At 39.6% G+C, this 24,684-nt stretch overlaps 1 protein-coding gene across 1 annotated transcript in view; it reads left to right on the top strand.

The window, feature by feature from the left end:
- LOC134798079 (hillarin) overlaps positions 1–22,566 on the top strand; it is an 85,694-nt gene extending 63,128 nt beyond the window's left edge. Inside the window, exons 4-13 of the mRNA XM_063770415.1 lie at positions 7,349–7,548; positions 8,416–8,638; positions 10,169–10,395; positions 10,853–11,071; positions 12,002–12,210; positions 17,143–17,273; positions 17,591–17,734; positions 18,590–18,703; positions 19,443–19,620; positions 20,572–22,566. Coding sequence (XP_063626485.1) covers positions 7,349–7,548; positions 8,416–8,638; positions 10,169–10,395; positions 10,853–11,071; positions 12,002–12,210; positions 17,143–17,273; positions 17,591–17,734; positions 18,590–18,703; positions 19,443–19,620; positions 20,572–20,708 — 1,782 coding nt within the window. The 3' untranslated portion in view covers positions 20,709–22,566. The remainder of the gene's footprint in view (positions 1–7,348; positions 7,549–8,415; positions 8,639–10,168; positions 10,396–10,852; positions 11,072–12,001; positions 12,211–17,142; positions 17,274–17,590; positions 17,735–18,589; positions 18,704–19,442; positions 19,621–20,571) is intronic.
- Positions 22,567–24,684: the final 2,118 nt, after the last annotated feature.

Below are 24,684 nucleotides of genomic sequence, written 5' to 3'. Positions count from 1 at the left end.
TAAAGAAATTTTCACTTCAAAAAGTTTTGAGATGTAATGTGAAACCAAGTCGGTTATTTTAATCAGTGCCAGGGGGTGTTAAAACAGTATCAATAAGATATCTTTAATTTGTAATTTTTAGCGAGTTTTAGCGGTGGGCAAAGTAATCCGGTGATTTGGCATCCATACCAACATTGCCCACCACCAAAAACGGATTAGGGTTGTCACTTTCATCTAATTTACCCAACTTCGCATGTAAAATAAGGTTATGTTTGTACACTAAAGTAAGTTTATGAATATATACTGTATTTAATTTGTCCTATTATCCTTTACTTAGATGTTTTATCCCGTTAACTAATGAAAAACACAGCAAAAATCATATTTTTGGCCATTAAACTATTGTAACAGATTTTCTCAAAAGTGACAACCCTAGCCTTTGTAAAATGCTTAGGCGAGCCTTATATGGAAATGAGCAAAAACGGGTAGGCAACATTGCCCAGCAAATTTATTTAAAAGTTTTTACACTTATCGCTAAGTTATTAACAGGGAATGGTAGGATTGCCCAAAACCAGTGATCCTTAGACATCATCATCATACGAGCTGTATTTGAATACCAAATTGACGTGGGCAATGTTGGCGAAAACTCCGGATATCTTTGCCCACCCTCTAAAACGCAAAAAAATGGGTAAAAACACGATAAAAATATTTTTTCTTCAAATAAACTGATGCGTTTGATCACAATGGACGTGCTGAGCAAAAAAAGTAATTACGATTTGTTTTTTTTTGAGAAATTCGTGTTTTTTTTTAAATGCGGGCAAAGTTGGTGATAATGACCGGTACCTACTCTTCGAAGGCCGCAAAAATATATGACATGCTCTTATGGTTCTACAAATAAGATCGTGTCAGATATTTTTGCGGCCTTCGTTGTGTGTTGTGTAACATAAATTGCAGGTGACTGTATATTAGGACTAATTATTTTATTTAGTTTCAACGAAAGTTTCAAGTTTAGTACGAAAATACTTCAGATATACAATATGCACAAAATGTAGACCTAATCGAAATAAAACATTGCTTTTTATAGTAAATTTTTTTAAAAACATTCGATACATAGGTATACATAACAATAACCAGGCCACAGCGGTATTGGCCTGTAAGCTTTATCTCGGTCTCCAAAGCCGCAAAAACTCGCTAGTACTTCGTGCTGGTCTAGCCGTTATTTTTTCTTGAAGATTTTCAGAGAACAGCACGTACACGCATTATACATATAGACGGAACGAACGGCATAATCATAATCATTTATTCGTCGCAATCCATGGTATTACAGATCTAGGTACAAGACTTTCAGGTATTACTTATACGAATTACATAACGCTTCCTGTTAATAGGCAATATTTTAAGATAAAAGTTCTATAATATATTACAAGATTACAATTGTCATCAAAATTAATTGACGTACAGAAGTCAAATACGTTTTTAAAATGACGCAAAATGAAAATTAATCCCAATCAGTAAAGGATGAGTCTTTAAACTTTTTTCATTTTAAGCGAGTTTTGATTTGAAGGAACATAATACTTAAATTCGACTGTAATCGTATTGTTTTAAGATAGTTTACTGAGGTTTTCAACCATTATGACCCGTAAATAACAGCAAATCAAATTTAAAGGAGACGCGAGCTGATATTTATGTACCCTATTTTTTGAAATACAATTTATCTACTGGTATACTTTCTCGTGTGCGTATATGATTTAATGTCAAATCAAGCTGTCATTTTTATTTGAAGAATTATACGTGTGCTCCGGTGCAGCCCCAGCGGGCATCTGACTTGAAGAAGAATTTTGAGTGATGTCGTCAATGTATGGAAATTGTTCGAAGGTTTACATTTGAGATTGAATTTCTGTGTTGTCTTTGTGAGTAAAAATATAAATCTTGAATTGTCTAGCTTTCAAAATCACACAATAATTCAATTACTGTCAAAGACAAAATTGTTTTGCTTCTTTCTCAAACGGAACTCCATATTTTGATATTTTGATACTTTTAGTGTCGATTTGTAGAGAATAACAGCAAATTAAAAATATAATGGCATGAAGAGTCGGTACACGGTTTCTTCGTGAACAAATTTACGTGTAATAATAATAATTATAATATAATATATATTATAGTGGTTTTCCGGGTCAAGGTCCGGGTCCGAGTCCGGGTCCGAGTCTGAGTCCGAGTCCGGGTCCGAATCCGTGTCCGAGTCCGTGTCCGGGTCCGAGTCCGAGTCCGGTTCCAAGTCCGGGTCCGAGTCCGAGTCCGGGTCCTAGTCCGAGTCCGTGTCCGAGTCCGAGTCCGGGTCCGAGTTCGATTCCAAGTCCGGGTCCGAGTCCGGGTCCGAACCGGATCCGGGTATGAGTCCGGTTCTGGGTCCGAGTCCGGGTCGCAGTCCAAGTCAAAATCGAAATTAGAAATCACCAAACGTGTACTATGCGTCGTTGAAGAGTTTTGTTCTGGTCATCATCAGCAGTTCCACTTCATCAAATGCGACAGTTTTTAATGTAAATGCTTGATTTTATGATGAAAATACAAAAAAAAAATTATTTTATTTTTTATTTATTGGTATTCAGGATAACAACAGCCGTAAATATAACTAAGACATATTAATGCTTACATAAAAATAAGGCCAGTAACAGTCATCCATTGAGTTACATTATATAACGATTAAAAATAACAAAGATAAGAAAACAATGAGAATGTACAATACACACAAATGCTCGATACGCTAGAAATACTATAAACCGGTTGTAAAATGTATAAACCGGTTGTAAAATGTATAAGTAATCTAGTTAAAAATACCTACTTCTAATACAAAACAAAACCATGACATTGCATTAGTTGAAAATCAGACACCAGCAGACGTTCACAAAAATATCAAGATAAACATCATAATGTAGTAGTTATTCAAACTGAAAGTTTATTGTTCATAGAATTATTATAGGAGTTAGAATCTAAAAAGTACACCTACCTGAACGTACAACTAACTGCATTTCCCTGGCAACCAGGAACACATAGCTTGAAAAAATTATGATCTTATGATATAAAGAGATGTTGTAATAAAATGTATGTATTTATTTAAGGAGCAATTAGTACCAGTACTGAAGTTAAATGTAGAAACACAATAGTAATAAAAACAGAAACTGATTTTATGTTAATTTTCTTTGAACAAAATGGAATATATATATTTTTTGAATTTATTTTTAGAACCTACAAAAGGATCGGCAGTGCAGAATTCAGTGTTATACAAGTGAGGGATCCGTGATAACACGGCGTTAGAACCATAGTTAGTGGAGTGGAAGGGAACATGAAATAGAGTTGTATGTCGAGTTCGACGTCTTGGAACTCGAAACGTTAGACCAGATAATAATTCAGGGCAGTCTAAACGATTTCTAGTTATATCGAAAAGTAGACTCATATCAGCTAATTTGCGCCTAGCTTCAAGTGAAAGTAGGTTATATTCCCGGCAATTACCTTTGTACCCAGCAGATGGTTTCTTAAATTTAAAATTTAAATGAGCTACAAATTTTTTTTGAATTTTTTCGATGCGGTCTTTATGAACAGCGTAACAAACTGACCAGATAGGTGATGCATATTCAAGGATGGATCTCACATATGCGTAATATACGACTTTTAGACATGACAAGCTATGAAAAGGTTTACAGGTCCTCATGACGAAGCCTAAACTGCGATATGATCTGTTAATAATGGAGTCAACGTGATTTCTCATTGTCATTTTAGAATCTAGAATTACACCCAGGTCACGCACAACATCGACTCTGTTCACCGCTACGCCATTAAAGTGGTATGAGTAATTAAATGGCTTAAGACTTCGAGTAAAACTTATACACTGACACTTATTAACACTTATTGTTATCTTATTACGGAAGTAATACTCGACTAGGTTATTAAGATCATTTTGCAGGAGTTCGCAGTCTGCTAAAGATTTAACACGCATGAATACTTTTTTATCATCTGCATATAATAAATGGCGTGCGGTTACAAAACATGTATTAATATCGTATATATAAGCATTATAAAAGAGAGGACCGAGATGGGAGCCTTGGGGCACGCCGGAGGGAATATTAATGTAATCAGACCTATAGCCGCCAAGAACTACAGCTTGGGAACGATTAGTGAGGTATGATTTGACCCATCTGAGCAAGTCGCCATGAATTCCGAGTGCTTCAAGCTTCATGAGAAATATAGCATGGTTGACACGATCGAACGCTTTTTCAAAGTCTGTGTATATCACGTCGACTTGACCGCCTCCTTCCATTTCTGTTAAAACATGATTCGTGAAGCAAGCTAGGTTGGAAACTGTAGAACGTCCCTTTAGAAAACCGTGCTGTTTATCCGAGATCCCACAAGAGACAAGGGGGTAAATTTGTTTAAAAATTATGGATTCAAAAAGCTTTCCTATGGTATTGAGGATAGAGATAGGTCGATAATTCTCGATATTGGACTTTGAACTTTTTTTATATATAGGAATAATGTGGGCCCTTTTCCAGATGGAGGGGAAAATACAGTCCTTTAAAGATCGTTGAAATAGAATGGTTAGTGGGCATGCAAGGCTCTCAGCACAAGAAGATAAAAAGATAGGTGGAACGCCGTCACAACCAGGTCCCTTAGTTTTATCTAGTCGCTTTAAGAAACTTAACACGATCTCGCAAGTTACATCGATTCCGGACATTGCATCGCACTGATTGCTGCTCATAGAACTATTGTTAAGGTTATAAGAGGAGTTTGAGGTATCAAAAACACTCTCAAAAAATGTATTAAACGCATTACAGATATCCATGCCACTGTTGTAGTGATTACTACCTAAATTGAAACAATTAGGGTAATTAGAGCCTCCCCGTTTAGATTTGACATATTTCCAAAAGAATTTAGGAGAGCGCTTGATGTAAGATTCGGTGTTGTTATTAAAACGCTGAAAACAAATCTATACTTATGCCTTTAATATTTGAGGAGTTCCCTCGATTCCTTACGGATCCCATCATTAGAACTCGAGCTTGACAAAAATGTGGCTTTAAAACTTGACTTGCTTAACAAACATAACGAAGAGGAAAAATCGCCAAACGTGAACTATGCGTGGTTGAAGAGTTCTGTTCTGGTCATCATCAGCAGTTCCACTTCATTAAATGCGCCAGTTTTTAATGAAAATCCTTGATTTTCTGATGAAAATACAAAAATGTCTATACGCATGCCTTTAAGATTTGAGGAGTTCCCTCGATTCCTCATGGATCCCATCATCAGAACTCGAGCTTGACAAAAATGTGGCTTAAAAACTTGACTTGCTTAACAAACATAACGAAGACGACAAATCGCCAAACGTGAACTATGCGTCGTTGAAGAGTTCCGTTCTGATCATCATCAGCAGTTGCACTTCATCAAATGTCACTTTTTTGAATGTGTATGCTTAATTTGATGATAAAAACCCAAAAATCACTATATGTATGCGTTTAAAATTTGAGGAGTTCCCTCGATTCCTCATGGATCCCATCATCAGAACTGGGTTTTGACAAAAACGGAACCAATCTGTATGCATATACATACAATCAAAAAACTAATTTTCAAAATCGGTCCAGGAATGACGGAGATATAGAGTAACAAACATAAAAAAAAAAAAAAAAAAAACACAACCGAATTGATAACCTCCTTCTTTGAGATTTGGAAGTCGGTTAACAAACTAATATTAGCCCAAAATCTAAAATAAATGAAGTACCGATCACATAAAAAGTAAAAAATTAAATTAAGTAAATAAAAACAGGAAGGTATCATAAAATGTTAATGAAGAGAAATTGCAAGAGATGGTATTATGCCAACCAACAACTGCAAAGTTTTTTAACATCGGTTTGTGGCAAATACTGTTTAGTTTATCTTTATTTTAAAACGAAAAATGTCAACTTGCATGTTTTCTCCACTGTACACAGAATAAGTAATATGATGTTACTATATCTCATATGTTCAGAATATTACTTGAATAAACTTATTATCCTATATAAAATGTGTGTTTTTATATTTCTAAACCCAGTTTCTAAGTAGATTGCACATACATTATAGTCACATTAAAATTCCATTTTGCGAAATAAAGAATTCAACATTTAACTTTGCAAAAGTAGATAATTGTTATTAGAATATTTTCTAAAAGCAATAAAAATAGATTAGGTTAGATTCGAGCTACAATGACATTAGGTTGGGTTCAAGGTAAGGTTGCAGGGCCTCAACAAGGGAAAAAAAGGGGGAGGGACTGTTGGCCTGGCTAAGTGAGCCAGAACTCACCCACTACTCCCTACTACTGCCGTAAGCAGGTAATGAATTCCCAATGTATTAGGTATAGGTTTAATAAATTATAAATATATTTCATTAATAACATAATAATATACAAATATGTAAAAGCATAAAGTAATAAATAAGCCTACAGTAATCACGTATACCGGTCCCACGGATGCGGATGTTGCTTACATAATCTCGTCTGTCAAGGAGTTTCGGCAGGAAAGGCCTTGGCAGACTTATATATTCATGAAATGAGGGTTCATACCTACCGACTGGAATTGGTTTCATGGCGGTATCAGATGGGTTAGTGTACGGTAACCGATGGTCATCTTGCTTATAATCTCGTCTGCCAAGGTGTTTCGGCAGGAAAAACCTTGGCAGACTTATATATTCCTAAAATGGGGGTTCATACCTACCGAATGGAATTGGTTTCATGGTGGTATCAGATGGGTTAGTGTAGGGTAACCGATGGCGACCTTGCTTACATAATCTCGTCTGCCATGGTGTTTCGGCAGGAAAAGCCTTGGCAGACTTATATATTCCTGACATGAGAGTTCATACCTACCGACTGGCATTGGTTTCATGGTGGTATCAGATGGGTTAATTTAGGGGTCCCGATGGTCACCTTTGAGAGCGTCTGCCAAGCACTTCCGGCAAAAAAAATAGTGGCAGACTTCGCTTTTCTGTGTCTACATGTAAATTTCTAACTGCTGCCATAACTACTATCTCGGTATCAGATGGGTTAAATCAGCCCCTTTTTTCGCACCGGAAGTGGCCTTCTTTTTCGTACTTTCGGCAAGTTCCGCCGTGGCAGACTATCGAATTCGGACTTAGCATAACTTTTCTGGGAAACCATTGTGCATTTCATCGTGGTATCAAGTCGGTTAGAAATTTTGCGGCCGGCTCTTCTACTATAGGCCTTACTCACCCGTGTTCATAATCATAAAACTTAACCAAGCCTTGCATCGTGTTTTACTGACGAAAGGTTTAAAAGATTATCAAAGACTTATTAACTTAATACTTGACAGACGATTTATAATGTCATTATCTATATCAACAGGATGAGTGGGAACGAGAGCTCGAGAGACTGACGAACAGGTTCCAACAAGAGATGCAAGTCAAGAAGAGACGACCAGACTCCGAGATCGGAGCTCTCACGCTGCGACACCAGCAGGAGAGAGCGGATCTGGAGAAGAACATGACGCTGAGAAGGGATAAGAAGAAGGAAAGCTTGACTAGGAAAATGTTGGAGCATGAGAGGTAAGTCAAATAGTTTAAAGGCATGACATCAGGGAGTAAGCAAGAGATGAGATTGAAGAGAAGAACGGACTCCGAGCTCGGAGCTTTGAGGCTGCGGCACCAGTAGAAGAGAGCGGATCTGGAGAAGAACATGATGCTGAGAAGGGATAAGAAGAAGGAGAGCTTGACTAGGAAAATGTTGGAGCATGAGAGGTAGTCAAATATGTAGTTTGAAGGGTGTAAACTGGAAATTTACAGACTGCTAGAATGCAAGTCCCGATTGCACACCTGACCCTTGTTTGTCGCCGAGCTTGTTGTGCCATAGACAATAGACCATCCCCAATCTCTGTGAGAGACTTTGCCCATCATTTCTCGAACTGTGGCCGATTGATGTCAATTATATGAAGACCAAGAGTGAATATTGTACTTAAAGAGTCATCATCTTGGTGTGTTCCTATTTGTCCTCGCCCCACGTGACTGCCGTCATACATAAGGCGGTGACAGTTGAGAATGATTCATGAATGCACCTATTCCCATCTGTGCCCGGCGGGGACAAATGGGAATACACCATCATCATCCTTATTATTATTAATTATTAATTATTATTAATTATTTTTATAAGTTCAAGGGTCCACTGAAAATCAGCGTCGTTGCACTGAGTGCTCCGACACATGCTGAGTGGTATCCTCTTTGAAACAAACAATTACATTAACCTACGTTATTATATGTTTGTCTGTATAAATTTTAAGATGTGTTGTTTCAAATAAATTATTTTCTATTCTATTCTATCCCAGCATTTTACCACGGCTCACTCGGGGAGCGCTTGGTAACATAAGGAAATTGAGTGAATCCTTTTGTAACCATTTATCTTACTTTTTAATTTTCCAGGGCAGCGACAGCAGCGCTAGTCGAAAAGCAAAGCCACGAGATGATGGAGCTTATCCAGGAACGCCGTTCAGAATATGCGGCGGGGTCGTCTCTATTCGTGGACGGCGAAGAGGCGCCTCCTTACCCGGCGCGCGCGCCGCCGCCGCAGCCGCCGCTCGTCTCCAAATTCCACATCTACACGGACCCCGTGGAGTTCGCTGACGTCGATAAGATCGCTATTTCGGTAAGATTCTCTTTCTATCCTTCCATATCTCTCTCTTTCCGGCCTTGGAAGGACCTCATGCAGAAACTGACATATCCTGTACTATAAGAGTCGGAGAAGTAGGTAATGTCAAAAATACAAGGTAATGTTAAAGTCAAAATACTTTCGCTGTTGAAGTCAGGTATGATAGATGCATCCGATGAGCATCGGATGCTATGGACACCACTGTTGTATTGACACTTTTACTGTATACTGTATTGAAATGGAAAACAATCAAAAATACTTACCAGTACCAGCCTCTGTTCGATAAACTAAGATATTGTAAAGGTATTATGTTAGCCGACCTTCACAGGTAACATGAAATCAGTGGCAACAAACTTGCAACAAAAAGACCTCTGGATTCTCACCATCAAAACCTCATAATTACTTCCATCAGCGATCCACAAAACAATAACTTTCTTACACATCATTGCCTGTTGTCTCACCTAAGTAATAAGAAAGTTTGTTTTATGTCTATATAGCGAGTAATAAAATCACTTGTCCCGTCATAAAGATCAATCACCTATGATTGATTGAGGAAAACGTTGCGGCCGTTTGTGAATGGTTGAGATTGTTGTCTGATTGAAATCGGTATGAGCACGGGTGACAGTGAATAATCGAAATGAATTAGCAGTGTTGTTAGGTGATAGTGTTTGTGCAAGGTAAGGGTGTGGTCCGTGTGGCTATAGTTAGCGCACTGAATCGCACAATGGTCCAACGAAGAATAGAGTTGAACTAACATGTTCAATTTACCTTATTTACCGTGTAGCTGGGATAATCAGACCTATTGAGTATACTTTACTTAAATGGGTCAAAAAGATCACTGTGTTATGTCTTTCCTGTAGACATACACAAGAGTTAAGGGCTATAAAGGTTAATTTTCTTATTTAACCCTTATCCACGTGAAAAGGTCCTCCTTTTATTTAAAGAACTATGATAAAATCATTACTTATATGCCCACAAGCTGTTAACTATTGCCCACAGGAGAGAAAACTAGTGTGTTCGCGCGAACAGTACATTTTTATCAAAAGATAACGGTTAAATAAGAAAATTAACCTTTATAGCCCTTAACTCTTGTGTATGTCTACAGGAAAGACATAACACAGTGATCTTTTTGACCCAATTTATGTATTCCAACTTATTAAACAGTGTCTTTAATGTTATGGTCAAATTCGGTGCACGATTTTCGAATTCAAGTATAATAAGTGGAGTGGCCCATTTTAAACCACTTGCTTCGATAATTAGCTCCCTATCTCTACTTCTGTTTCGAAGGTACACGGTCGCATCATGAGAAACAGAAGACCCAAAGATAAAACCACTGGCATCCGATGCGTAGGCACATTTCACCTGAATACTCGCAACTTCAAGTCACAATGCCTACTTGTCAACTGACAGGCATAAGCGCATAAGCGAGCTGTTTGTGGAGTATATTTTCATAACTAAATTTTCGTACACTGCCAACGACAACTAAAATGTGAAGTAGGTACAATGATGCTTCTTTCTTCTCTCCAGGTAGCGCAAGAAGACCAAAAAACCTTCACAGACCTAGTCCGGCAGCTGGTCGGCCGCTGCGCCACCGACGTGGAGAAGGCGCGGACGATCTTCCGTTGGATAACTGTGAAGAACCTAAACAACATACAGTTTGACGACAACTTGAGGGGGGATTCACCGCTCGGTCTGCTGCGGGGCATCAAGCACGGGACTGAGAGTTACCATGTGCTGTTTAAAAGATTGTGCAGGTGTGTTGAACAGTATAATTTTAGTTTTTATGCAGTACCTACTGCTTCTCTTGCGTTTCGGTTCACTTTTGGGTGAACGTCAGAACTGTTTGACAAGTAAATAATGAATCCCCCACTGTAACTTCTCTATGGAGTATGGATGAATATAATTGTATTCAAAAATCAGCTTCGGCAAATTTCTGGTTCAAATTAAAGATTTTCAAACCGTAAAAGAGCTTTCCGGAAAAGCTTTTGGTTAAAAAATAAAAGATGTACCTATTACCTAAGCACCAGAAAAATTATCTTATATGCAATAATATTGTAAACTCCCTAACCTCAGAGCAGTCAGAGCAGAGGTTTATGTCAAATGGTCAAATGGCCCAGAGTGGAGACTTAACTTTGTACCTACACGACAGTTTAAGGAGAGTAATCAGTAATGAGAGTGCTCTGCCTATACTAAAGATGATCACTTTTCCAGCTACGCCGGCCTCCACTGCGTAGTGATCAAGGGCTACAGCAAATCCGCAGGCTACCAGCCGGGCGTCCGGTTCGAAGACAACCGGTTCCGGAATTCCTGGAACGCTGTATTCGTGGCCGGAGCCTGGCGGTTCGTGCAGTGCAACTGGGGCGCCAGGCATCTCGTCAATGCCAAGGACGCGCCGAAGCCGGGCAATAGGGGGAAGAGCGATAGTTTGAGGTTAGTATATTGACGTATATATCTCAGGACTGGCCTTGGCAATAAGAATGGGGCATGAATGGGGCCAGTACAGCGGTAAGATATCGCTATAATGCGATTGGTTGATGAGTTCGCATCACGCACGCGATTGGTTGATGAGTTCACATCACGCGCGCGATTGGTCGCAACTAGTTGCGTTAGGCTGCACGATTGGCTCGAATTCGTGAGTGACACCGCTGAACTATAATACGTCAATGGGTTACGGCGCGATTCGGGAAATGAATTAGAGATTAACTAGATACGATATAGTAAAGATATGTGACGTCCCACGGGTAAAGGTACCTTATGGCGGTTGGCGCTTACGCTATTATTAACGCCGCTCCAATATTATTACGGCGCTATGTGACGTAAGCGCCAGCCACCATAAGGTACCTTTTTTCGTGGAACGTCACATATCTTCACTATTTCATATCTAGCGAATCTCTAATTCATTTCCCGAATCGAGCCGTAATATAATTATAACTCGTTGGAACATGTGGGTAGCAGCAACAATCTGAAGATGCGTCTAGGTACCACAAATGAATCGTTAGCGATGCCAATACAGACATTCGCCAGATCTGAACAGAACTCTCAAACTTTAAAAAGAACGTTAGGAACTTAAAGGCGTAAAAACAAATGGATTTTATTTATTTAATCTTTTACAGAGTGCGTAGCCAACGTGCAATCGTTACCGCTCCGTAGCGAACGAAACGCAACTGTCACTGTCGCACTAGTATGGAAGAGTGATAGAGGGAGATGACTACGATACGCTACGAAGCGTTAACGATTGGCACGTTGACTACGCGCCCTGTTTTTACTTCTTTTACTTGAAAGGCGACCTTCGAATATTCCCATATTTAATTTTGCTGTGCCATAAATCACACTACACTAAATCTATTAATGACATTTCAGATACGAGTACGACGACCACTACTTCCTAACGGACCCGCGCGAATTCATCTACGAGTTCTACCCCCTCCAGTCCGACTGGCAGCTGCTCAAGACGCCCATAACGCTTCACGACTTCGAAGAGCTGCCGTTCGTGCGCTCGCTGTTTTTCCGCTACGGACTGTACTTTAGTGACCCCAACACTAAAGCTGTCATGTACACAGACTCCACTGGTAAGTTCTTACAATTTCACTTTCATATGGGTTTTATCTCAGTTTTGCTTCTCCTGTAGGTATTTGCTCAAATATTATGTTTCAAAGGTGTCTAATTTCGTTCCAGTCGCTGTCACATACCAGAATGAACTAACTTTTTTTTTTGTTCTGTTTTGAACTGCCATCAGTCAGTAATGACTATAATCAGTTTTGCTGTATATAGGTATTAATTTTGGGTTTTGGAGACCATCGTCCCACCTACCCACTACTGTCATATTGCACGATGTGCTTCCTTTTAAGTCTTTGCACTGTTTCAGTCTTGTCCAGTAATTTTGAAACCAGTGGATTAGGATGCCTTGCCAGGCGCTCAATGTAGTTATTAGTGAATTTTTTGATCTCTTGCTTTATGGTGGGCATACTGAGATAGTCGTGTACTTCATCGTTACGAGTGAACCAGGGTGCATTGGCAATCACACGAAGGATGGCGTTCTGTGCTCTTTGAAGACACATTATGTTACTGTCGCTAGCAATTCCCCATAGTTGGATCCCATAGGTCCAGATGGGTTTAATGATTGCGTTGTATAGGAGTAATTTATTGTCCACTGAGAGGGTTGAGTTGCGTCCCATTAGCCAGTAAAGATTTTTGTATTTTAGAATCATTTCGTTGCGTTTATGTTTTATGTGGGTTTTCCATGTAAGGCGCCTATCCAGATGAAAACCTAGATACTTGATACACTCGCAGTGTGGCAGGATATCATTTCCAAGTTTTACGGGAGGGCAATCTCCTCTTCTTAGACTAAAGGTGATGTGGTTTGACTTATGAGCACTTGCTCTTACGCGCCATTTGGTTAACCAGCTATAAGTATTATGCAGCACAAGCTGTAGCTGCTTACTAGCTATTTCAGGTTGTTTGTGACAGGAGAGGTAAGCTATATCATCTGCGTAGGTAGCAACGGTCACCTGCTCAGAAGTAGGCAAATCATAGGTAAATATGTTATAGAGAGTAGGACCAAGCACTGAGCCCTGCGGCACACCTGCTGTTATGTTATAAAAACTGGATCTCGCGTCACCATGCCTTACTTGGAATATTCTGTCAGATAGGTACGAAGCTAGGATGTGAAAGAGCGAGTGAGGCAGTTTTTCTTTTATCTTGCACAATAGTCCCTTGTGCCAGACACGATCGAAGGCTTGTTGCACGTCCAGGAACGCCGCAGAGCAGTATTGTTTGTGTTCGAAACAGTGACGTATTGCGTCATGAACCCGATGTACTTGTTCAGTTGTGGAATGTGACTTTCGAAATCCAAATTGGTGCAGTGGGATAACTCCACATTCATCCAAGTGAGACTTCAGCCGAACCAGAAATATTCTTTCCCACAACTTGGATAGCACAGGAGTCAGGCTAATAGGGCGATATGACCCAGTTTCGTGCGCCGGCTTGCCAACTTTATGGATCATAATGATCTGTGAAACTTTCCATGACCCAGGAAAATGTCCTATTCTGAAGATCGCGTTGAATAGGCAGGCGAGGAAAGTGATGATTTTCCTAGGCAGTTCTTTAAGAATCTTAGGTGTGATTAGATCATAGCCTGGTGCCTTTTTGGTGTTTAAGTTACGGATCATCCTTGAAATCTCCCTCGGTGATGTTGGTCTTATGGGCAAGCATAGTTGTAGATCTTGGTTGAGTATTTTATCCACTTCACTTTCGTCGTTGAGACTTTCGTCACGGTTGGGCTGAAATACTTCTGACAAGTGTAATGCAAAGGCTTCTGCTTTTTCTTGGTCAGTTCTTGCCCAGCAGCTACCAGTTTTTATAGGAGGACAGTGCGATTTTGATTTATCTACGGTTCTGGAGGCTTTCCACAGTGAGTGTTGATTGCTGCCATTTGGGGACATCATTTCTAATGTGTCTTTCATAGTATTGTTAGAATATTCATGTAACAGGGTTTTAAGCTCCCTTGAAGCTCGATTGTAGCTAGTTTTATCGGCTGGATGATGTGACTGTTGCCATTTTCTCCTTAAGCGTCGCTTCTCTTCGAGTTTCTTTTTAATCTCTAGGGGAGGAGCACAGGTTTTATGTGAGACTGGTAGATCGGGTGTGTTTTTCCAGGCAGCCACTTGAATTAAGTTAGTAATATTCAGACACGCTTCCTCCACATCGTCACTAGATTTCAGTGGAACTTTCAAGTTAATATTTTCATCTAGATAGGAACGAAAGCCATCCCAGTCAGTTTTACAGTTGTGCAGGGACTCTGGTTTTTCGTAGGTGATCACGTTTGAACACAAATTGAGGATAACAGGGGTATGATCCGATGACCCATCCAGACAAGTTTCAATGCTTGTGTAAAGGTAACTTAGTCCTTTGGCGATGAAAAAGTCAAGAAGATCTGGCATTCTATTTGGATCAGAGGGCCAGTAAGTGGGGTTTCCGGAGGACCATGTCTGCAGTTTAATTTTGTCGACGCATTGTTTAAGTACTCGACCTCTCGTTACCGTGCATCGTGAGCCCCAGTATGTGTTCTTAGCGTTCCAATCGCCACCGGCGATATAGCGATGGCCAAGTGTTTGGAAATAATCGAGAAACATTTGCTCAGAGATTCGATGTTTCGGTGGGCAGTAAACCGCAGAAAGAACAATTGGTCCTGCACGGTCCTCTAGCCTTATCGAGGTGGCTTGTAAGTGATCAGTGGAGTAGGCTTCTAAGAGAGAATGTTTCAAGCATGACCTTATAACAATAGCCGTTCCTGCATGTGCTCTGCCGTCAGGATGAGGAGTTACATACACTTGATGGCCTCTGAGGCGGAAGGAGCTGCGAGTAGTAACATGAGATTCTGACAGTAGTGCCACGTCAATTTTGTTATTTGAAAGTATAGTTTCAAGTTCTAAGATATTTGGGGATAATCCATTTATGTTCCATATAGCTATCCGTAACGGATTCACTTTGGAACTAGTTTTGAAATGAGTGTTGTCAAAAGTCCCATAAGGGAGCTTATTTGTTGTAGGAGAATGTCAAACTTTTCACTTTGTTTGATTAATAGTTGTTCTACCATAGTAGGTTGTTGATAGTGCATTTCAGTCTCATTTGGTAAATTTTCAGTGGGTCGTAATTCAGGACTTCGTCTAACAGCACCTGAGTAGTTTTGATGCGAGTTCTTAGGAGCTAACGGAGGTTGGAGTAGTCTTGCGGCATTCACATCAGCATGTTCGATATCCGGGGGATTTTTATCTGTGGCAACGCCAGGTGTTGGTTTGCTGAAGCGGGATTTCTGCCGTTTCCTTTCAAGAATTTCTTTGTACACCTGACAGCCTTTATGGTTAGCTGGATGGTCTTGGAGGCATAGTGCGCATTTCGCTGCTGTTTTTCTGTCTTTTTTAGGACATTCAGATGACTTGTGTCCCCCAGCACACTTAACACACCGATAGGGTCGCATACAATAGTTCTTTGAGTGGCCATATTGTTGACAGCGTTGACACTGGACTATTGTCGTTGATTTGCGAGGATCTTCTATTTTAATGCGTTGGTGGTAAATGTATTGAATTTTTTTGACTTCTTTATTGTTGATGCCAGGTTCTACATTAACGAAGAATGTGGAGGTTGGGATTTTGTCAGGGCCATAACGAGCGTTTATAATTTCTCCTTTTACTGTATTCCCAGTGTTCTCAATAGCTTCTATAATAGCTTCGTGAGGAGTTGTGTGGTGTAGGTTTTTTATAACAAAGCGGCTGCACTTTGTGTCTTTTCTTGCGAATGTGTGGCCTATAAGACCCTTAGCTCTTAAAAGGTCCATTATCTTTTTATAGTTTTCGATAGTGTTGACCGTTATGCGAAGATGGTTTTTATTTACTATTTTGTATTTAAAATCTTCTGGTTTGACTACTGTCTCCAACAGATTAGTAAGTTCGTTCACGTCTTCAATCCCGTAAAGGACGATGTTTGGTGGTTTGCTAGGTGCCTTGGGGGGAGGGTCACCACCCTGGTCTATAGGGAGTCCTTCAAATCTATTTTCGATTCGAGTGCCTTCAGGCGAGGGGGGATCCTGACAAATTTTGCGTTTTTTGCTTACGGGCACACGCTGCCAGGTTGGTGGTTGTTTCTGACTCTTTGTTTCAGGCTCCATTAGAGTATTGTGTTGGGTAGATAAAGCATTGCTTGAAGGTTCAGATAGTGATGATGATCGAGGTCTGCTCTCGAAGAAGCTTTTATGGAATACTTGCTGAGTGTATGTCTTGCGACTGTCTTGCTTATTGTTGGGATTGGGTGATTGATTATTTGGTTGATTGTTGGATACATTGTTCGGTTGGTTGTTTGGTTGATTGTTAGGTTGGTTGTTTGGTTGATTGTCTGGTTGGTTGTTTGACTGGTTGTTTGGTTGATTGTTCGGTTGAATGTTTGTTTGATTATTTTGTGCCATCATTTGGTTCCCACGAGTAGGGTCGATCTAAGTGGTCACTCACAGGGTAACGCCCATTCCTATGAGAAGGCTCAATACAACGACGTTAGCCGGGTCCGTCGAGGTTGGCGCTTGTAACTGAATTCCCTTCAGCCATACATCCTATCGGCACGGTCCACACCTTAGGATTGGGGTAATTTTTTAGAGAGGTTTTCTTCCTCGTGACCCAGGCAACTAAGCCAAGGTCCCCGGCCTGACTAGGTTACGGGTTGTGAAAGTCATTTCCTACCTTCATCATCCGTGGCTGGTTAGGCCACTAGTCAGGTTAGTTAACCGCCGCCTGATGCTCGGCGTTGTTACTCGTTTCGCACCACCCAGGGGACACGTGTAGGGTGGGCCTAGGAAGAGGTGGTAAATCCTACGGACGCGAGTAACTCCATCCCCCAAATGAACTAACTTAACCGCCATAAGTCACCCAGCCGTAATGTGTATCTCAAAGCCAAGTGTATCAATACGTAGGTATAATCTTAATCGTATTTATAACACCGTTTGTTTGTGTGCGCAGGTGCGGCGACTATGCGTATAGCCATGCCGGCACACATGCAGAGCTCGCTCATCTTCCACTATAATCTCAAGTTCTACGACACGGAGGGCGACGGCTTCGACGGCGTCAGCCTCAAGAGATTCGTCATGCAGGTACGATCCGGCTCGAAGAATCAGTCACTGACTATGACCTCATGACGCATGCATATTAGCTTATCTTCTACAACCTCAAGTTCTACGACACTGAGGGTGACGGCTTCGACGGCGTCAGCCTCAAGAGATTCGTCATGCAGGTACGATCCGGCTCGAAGGACCAATACAGACTTCTTACCTATCTTCTATTTACGAAAACTGATATTTTACAAATTGTACAATAATTTGTCACAAGGTATTTTGGAACGCCTATAACATATCTTGTCTTGAGTTATAATAAATCAATTGTTTACGAATTTGTATGTGTTAATTTGCAGTCAGTGGTCGGCAACGTGGTATCGTTCCGAGTGCACGCGCCGTGCTCCGGCGCCTTCCTGCTCGACATATTCGCGAACGCCGTCACGCCGAGAGAGTATCTCACGGGCGAGCCTATGAAATTCAAGAGCGTCTGCAAATTCAAGGTAATATTCAAATAACACGATTGTTCTTGTTATATACCTTTCGAGCAGGTGATAAGGGTACGTATTGAAACACCTTATGTGTGATAGTATAAGAACGTATATTCTCTGAATGCCTGCCTATATATATACACGTTAGGTTGCGCTGACACAAACACAAGCAATATTATGCGTTCATGTCACAGTAAACCAGAGTGTTACTGTTAAGCACTGAAAGTGGCTAATTGCCATATTACAATAGAAAGCCTACTGGCGTTATGTCGGTTGAATATTTAGATTTCTTTGTGCATAGGTATAACTAATATGCCTTTTACAATACTATCAGTTGATTGATTTAACTAATTTGCATGTATCGATCCGGTTGATATTGGGCTGTAGCCGAGCGCGTCAGATGACGTCTTTGGCGGTCAAAGGGTTAACATATATTAGAATAGCCTCTTAGGGCCCAAGGTCCTACTTATACCTCTTCAGTTCGATGAAATTTTAATTCTATTCAATTGGAACAGTCGCATTTGTTTTGTTTCGTTCAATTTTCCAACAACGCAAAATTAACTCTATTTCCTACACTATAGGTACAAATTTCAATGGCAAATTTTGGGGTTTTTCATTTGTATGGCTGGACCTTAGGAGGCTATAACATTTAGAATTCATCCAGTAGTCGAGGTTTCAGGTGTCTCTTACTTATTCTGTTCTCACAGGTGAATAGACCTTTATTTTCATGTGGTATATAGAATGTACACTGGCGTTCAGAAGTGCATGGACATATTTCAACCGTAATATTAAGGCATTACGGTCGACATCTATCCATGCACTTTTGAACGCCACTGTACCTGTACCTATATGTGTTTATATTTTCAGATCTGCTGTGCAGAGTTGCAGACAGTGATGGTCCCTCTACCAGACTGCGCCAGCGGCGAGTGGGGACCGACGAAAGCCACCAGACTCTTCGGCCTTGTACCCATCACCCACCAGGTAAACTCCCTTTCCTTTTTTTATTCCCATCTTTGACTTGACTTTAAAAGTCTTGTCATCATCATCATGACAAAATAGCCATACCTCCTGGACAAAGATCTTACCAACACTATACTTCACAGCCTTTTGAATTACTGCTCCTTTTAAGATTACGTCATCATCATCGTTCGCTTGCCCTTATACCATTCATTAGGGGTCGGTGCAGCATGTCTTTTTCTTCCATACCTCTCTCTCGTCATTCACTCGCGTTCGTTTCATATCATCTCTCTCACAGACCATCCACCTTTTCCTCGGATTTCCTCTACCGTTACTTCCCTCCACATTCACATGACTTTTATCTCGCATCACATGCCCGTACCATGCCAGGCGATTCGCTCTACGTAAGATAGATATTGTTTTTGCAAGGCCGCAGTTGCTAATTAAATTTACGACAGCCGTATTGTGATCCAAAAAAGCGCTACGACTTATAAAAATTACTTCTTGCTGTGTAACTTTTTTCTTATAACTATTTGTTCACTGTATGTTATTTTTATGTCTTTTTCTCCTTATCTGTTACCTTCCGTGATTCTTCTCACCTGATGGTCTCATCGGAAGATCAGCGCTGGAAGCCACCAGCAACATGCTGAGATGGGGACTTTAATCTTATTTTGTGTTTTCTTTTATATCATATATTGTCTCGTTTGTTTGTGCTTACGAATAAAACCTATTCTATTCTAAAAAGTCCTGACCTAATTTCCAGGAGGCGCTAGTGTTCGCTGGCCGCGAGCTAGAACTCCAGTTCCGCATGTCGCGGCCGCTCGCCGACTTCATGGCGACGCTGCACAAGAACGGCGTCGAAGAGAAGCGGCTCAGCAAGTACGTGCAGCAGAACGTGCAGGAGGACGTCGTGTCCTTCTACATCACGTTCCCGGAGGAAGGTAATTATCTACTACTACCAGAATATTTACAAAGGCTCAGTTTGATTCGTCGATAAGACCCGCATGCGGGGTACCGTACCTACAGGAGAATTCCATAAGGCATGCCATAGGGCCCGCATTCGGGGAACTGTTTTCGTTGGTCGATATAGTGCCCGTCTGCCTAAATTAATCGTTCTGTACCATAGATTTAATATATAGAGATCCCGTCTCAGCGAGCTGTCACTGTTGCCACTTTTGTTTAGTGTACGATTAACAATGAGGCCCACCTTGCTGTAGCCATGTCGATAAAGTCATATCGATAAACTATCGACATTTCTTGCAATTTTAATTTTACTTCAAAGGTTTAACGATACCTAAAATAACCAAAAACGCTTTTATTCTTTATTGTGGTTATCAGATCACAATTTTATAGTCACGCCCCAGCAGAGAACCAAGGGAAAGTTCAGATATTTAATTAAAATACATAAATACCTACTGACAAACGGCATTTTTAAAAGAGCGAGGAGAGAGAAATGATACTAGTTGCTGCGCCGTGAAAGAGAACAGAAAACGTTGGGCCCTTGTTTTGTACATTACTGTGGAACTGCCCTGGTTCCTCCGCCAATCTCGCATTGTTTTTAGCCGCGATACCGCGAAGGCAACAGGGGCCTAGATAAGATAACAACCGTACATCGACAAACGCCAAACGAAAAGAAAAAATGTATCGGGAGACAGAAGCTACGTCAAGTCACATGACTATTTAGTTAGTGTTGTTTTTACATTTTTTCTTTATATGGAAATCCATATATTATTTAAGTCTCGAATCTCGATAAGCATTGTACAGTCGATGTCAAAGATATGTTTACACTTTTTCCCTTATCACAAAGGAGTAAGGTGCAAAAGTGTAAACATATTTTTGACGTTGACTGTAACAGAGGATGGGATGACGTGACAATGTATCTTTTTTTTCAGGTCAATACGGCTTAGACATCTACACACGCGAACGCGGCGGCCCCACGGCGATACATCAGAACGGCTCCGTTGAGAAAGAGAAACACCTCCTCACACATTGCTGCAAATACCTCATCAACAGCAGTAAACGCAACTAGGCAATATCTACTTTAAACAAATGGAGTAAAGTCCTCATTCGAAAAGCACGTACTCGAATTAGTTGATAATTCAAAGGAATAAACCAATATAAACTTTATAATACGGGAGTAAGGTTGTGTTTTGGTTGTTGATTAAAATACGAATTGAGCGTGATGCCTATTTGTTTAAAATTAAATGACACAAGCTATTACAGACTCTATTATGGAGAGAGTAAAGTTCTAACTTGTTTGTTTTTAAACCGAAATAAGAAAAATCCAATCGGTTATAGTTAAAAAAAACACATGCACATGGGATTGCAGTACCATTTTAGGTTTTTTTGTATATCTATCAATACACGGTTAAAGCTGTATGCTGTGTGACGAATGCAATAAAGTCAATTTATTGACAATAGGGGGAATACTGCAATGTTCTGCCGCCAGACTGCAGCACTAAGCTAGCTAGTAAACCATAGAGTAACTTATACATACTGTGCCTTAAACTGTTTTTTGAAAAGTTTTCACAGACAATAAAATATGACATTGATGCATCTAAGCGGTTTGTTAACAAGGGCCTACCTGGAAACGCGAAAAACGAAATTTAGTTATCTGCCTCTTTATCGCTCAAATATTCAAGAGTGATAGAGAGGTTAGATAACGAAATTTCGATTTTCTTGTTTCGCGGTAGACCCTCAGATTGTGGATTGTCGTAGTGGCGCCCCCTACGCAGTTTCGCGTAATATTGCCTATTTGACACTTCCAAAACATTTAGAAGTAAATATTTTAATATGTTAACGTAAGCTACTATAATAAACCTAGTGTTTGTTGTGTGCTGGTCCTTTAAATTGTTGTAAAGTATATTTGACAGATTAATGTATGATTGCTGGTATATTGCTTATATGTAAGTACGCGAAAATTATTTTAGTTGTGAGAAAATTAATGATAAAATAATAATAAAAATAACGCAGATGAGGATGAGAAACGAGTATGTTAAATGAAATCCAAGATTTATTGTCTTTTTTATTTACTTTTAATCTTTTATAAAAAGTTATACCCAAATGTAGATAATTATAATTAGGAATTATCCGTCCATGAAATTTATAATAATATGATATTATGCTAACATTCTATGTCAAATGAATTTTATATGAATTTACACATCAATTTTAAGTAATAGAGGTTGTGCTGAAGCAATTTAATTGCATCATTTTATATACATTATTTTGTAAGAAAAAAATATTTTGTATAAATTTAAGTACAGTATTTTAAGATTTCGATATAAAGTTATTATTATATCATCACATATAATCATTCTGTAGACACGAACACCAGATCCCTTACACATAATTGTTTTGTTTTAATGTAAGTTGACACCACGAAAGCCAGTTGAGGGTAGATTTTGTTTACTTTCAAACATTACATGATCAAATAATGTAGGTTAAAGTCCGGTCGTTCAGTGTCAGATCCAGGCGGTTTTGTATTTGGTTGGTTAATCAATAAATGTTATAACTACCCGAAAATGTACCAATTATTTGTTTACTTTTATTTAAATACCTAAAGATACAGAGTATAGTCATAGTCCCAAACATATATGTATACTTTTTCATCCTCACTTTAACATTTTTATGACCGTGGTGTCAACGTACTTTAAAACGACCACCGCATACGCTTAACTCCGAACTCTGAATAGATTGCTTTATTTTATTACTATCATATTTAATTTTAATTTCACTAAGCACAATGAAATGAAGCAATGTATTTATCATACATAGAATATAATAGATACAACCAGTATGAGATATTGTAACATTAAATATTTACATATTTAAGAAATGGCAATAATGTAAATTTTATAAAATATATGGCATGTTACTTTTCTAAATGTGGTTTTTATCCTTAAAGTATAGATCAATTGAATTGAGTATCGATTTAAAAGGGACGGTATAGTTTCATTTTCTCACCAAGAAATAGAGTTTGACCAATCTCATTTGGTCTGCAGCGATTTTGATAGCCCACGCAGTGACAGTGTTATTTTAAACGTCAAACATATGAAATTATGACATTTATGACATTTTTGACGTATAAGTACTTTTTTTGCAGACTTTTCTTGGTATAACTCTAGAACATTCCTTACAAAACAAGACACTTAAAACTATGTATACTCAGATCAAATTGAGATTCTTATCACAAAAGATATGTAATACTAATACGTTCCGTTTCGATGTATGAAAGCATTAAAAAAAAAGTACAAAACACTACATAAAAAAGATCAAATGAGATGCTTATTGTTAGTCAAGTACATAATATTATTTTATCGAATCAAAAATATTAACAAAAGGCATAATAAAAAACCGGCCAAAGTATTCCTATTACATTTGAGCCCCTAAAAACACTTAAAACATTTATTAAACCGTTTAAATGCCAAAGACGTCAACTGACGCGCGCGGCTATAGAACAATATCAACCTTTGTGCATTCCGGACAAGGTTCACTATGACGAGCGCACACGTTAAGCGTCGCGTTCAAAGGGTTAAATATTTTGTATGACTAAGGGCCACTTGCGCCATCCCTCTAACCCGGGGTTAAGCGGTTTAACAAGTACAATTTGACACTGGGTTATCGGTTTAACCGGTTAACCCCGGGTTAGAGGGATGGTGCAAGTGTCGCTAAGCTGCACAGTCATACGTGTCACCTCACAAATGAGACCCAACCATGTTTAACAACAGAAAACACTAAACACATATATGTTTATTGGCTTATACTTGAGCCCAGATTATGCATAACATACAGTACATGATAGGGTAATTGGCCAGTAACTGCCCACTTTTAGTAACTGGCCGCCCTAAACCAGGCGTGGCTCACTCCGCGATTTCGTCGCTTTAAATACTACAGGTAGCTAAAAGTACATCCGTTCCGCACCAATTTTGGTGGCTAGCCATAAGCCGCGCGTGGCGTTGTCGCCACCTAGCGGACATATCTGTCCTGATCGTAACATACGCGTTTTGTTAGAGAGTGAGTCTTCTGTACCTAGTACTATTATTTATTCTGTGCCTAAACTAAGAATGAATTCTATTCACCTATAAACAGAAGTAGGCCAGGCCAGTTACTAAAAGTGGCCAGTTACTGTACTGGCGAATTACCCTATGTTAAGAAGGCCTCTTTATTCTGTTGAAATAGTAATCGACTAGTAATAGGGTTGGCAACTGTCAAAGGTTTGCCTAGATGGCGCCATCATAGCTTGCCCCTTTTTCTATGAGATTTGGCTTAAAGAGCCTGGCATCCAGGGTATTAAAAAAAACAAAAATTTGACACAATTCTAGGGATTGACGGGGCAAGCTATGATGGCGCCATCTGCTAAAAACTTCCATCGGCCAACCCCATTTTAGTGTTAAAATAATGTTTATATTAAGAGCCCATCGACGTGCACACTAGCGCCACAGCTAAATAATCGTGATTATTTAAATTTAACGAAAGATATTGAAAAAAGGGGGCCGCTACGTACTGTATTGTGTATTTAAGTACCTTTTGAATACATCAAACTAGTTTTTATGTTGCTGGTTTCGTCGATCTAGGAACTCAAAACAAAAACGGCCGTTTGAACTTTGGACGCATAGATTGACGAATCCATCAACATAAAAACTAGTTTGATGTATTCAAAAGGTACTTAAATACACAATACAGTACGTAGCGGCCCCCTTTTTTCAATATATTTCGTTAAATTTAAATAATCTCGATTATTTAGCTATGGCGCTAGTGTGCACGTTGACGGGCTCTTAAGGGTAACATTCCATTTCTGACCGCAGCTGCACTACTAGTACTAAACGCGTCGGTGTTATTGTCAATTTCCATAGTAAAATCAGGTAAAATTAATGGTAGTGCTGCTGTCGTTGGAAATGGACTGTCACCTTAATCGTCGATCGCCGAAAATTTACAATGCCGGCGAAATCTTGTTTTAGAACAAAATACTCGCCGCCGTATAAAAAGCTCGGTCATCGCTGATT

Source organism: Cydia splendana, chromosome 16 (genome assembly GCF_910591565.1).
Source record: "Cydia splendana chromosome 16, ilCydSple1.2, whole genome shotgun sequence".
In the NCBI taxonomy this organism is placed as follows: domain Eukaryota; kingdom Metazoa; phylum Arthropoda; class Insecta; order Lepidoptera; family Tortricidae; genus Cydia; species Cydia splendana.
This window is presented reverse-complemented; position numbering and strand designations above follow the sequence as displayed.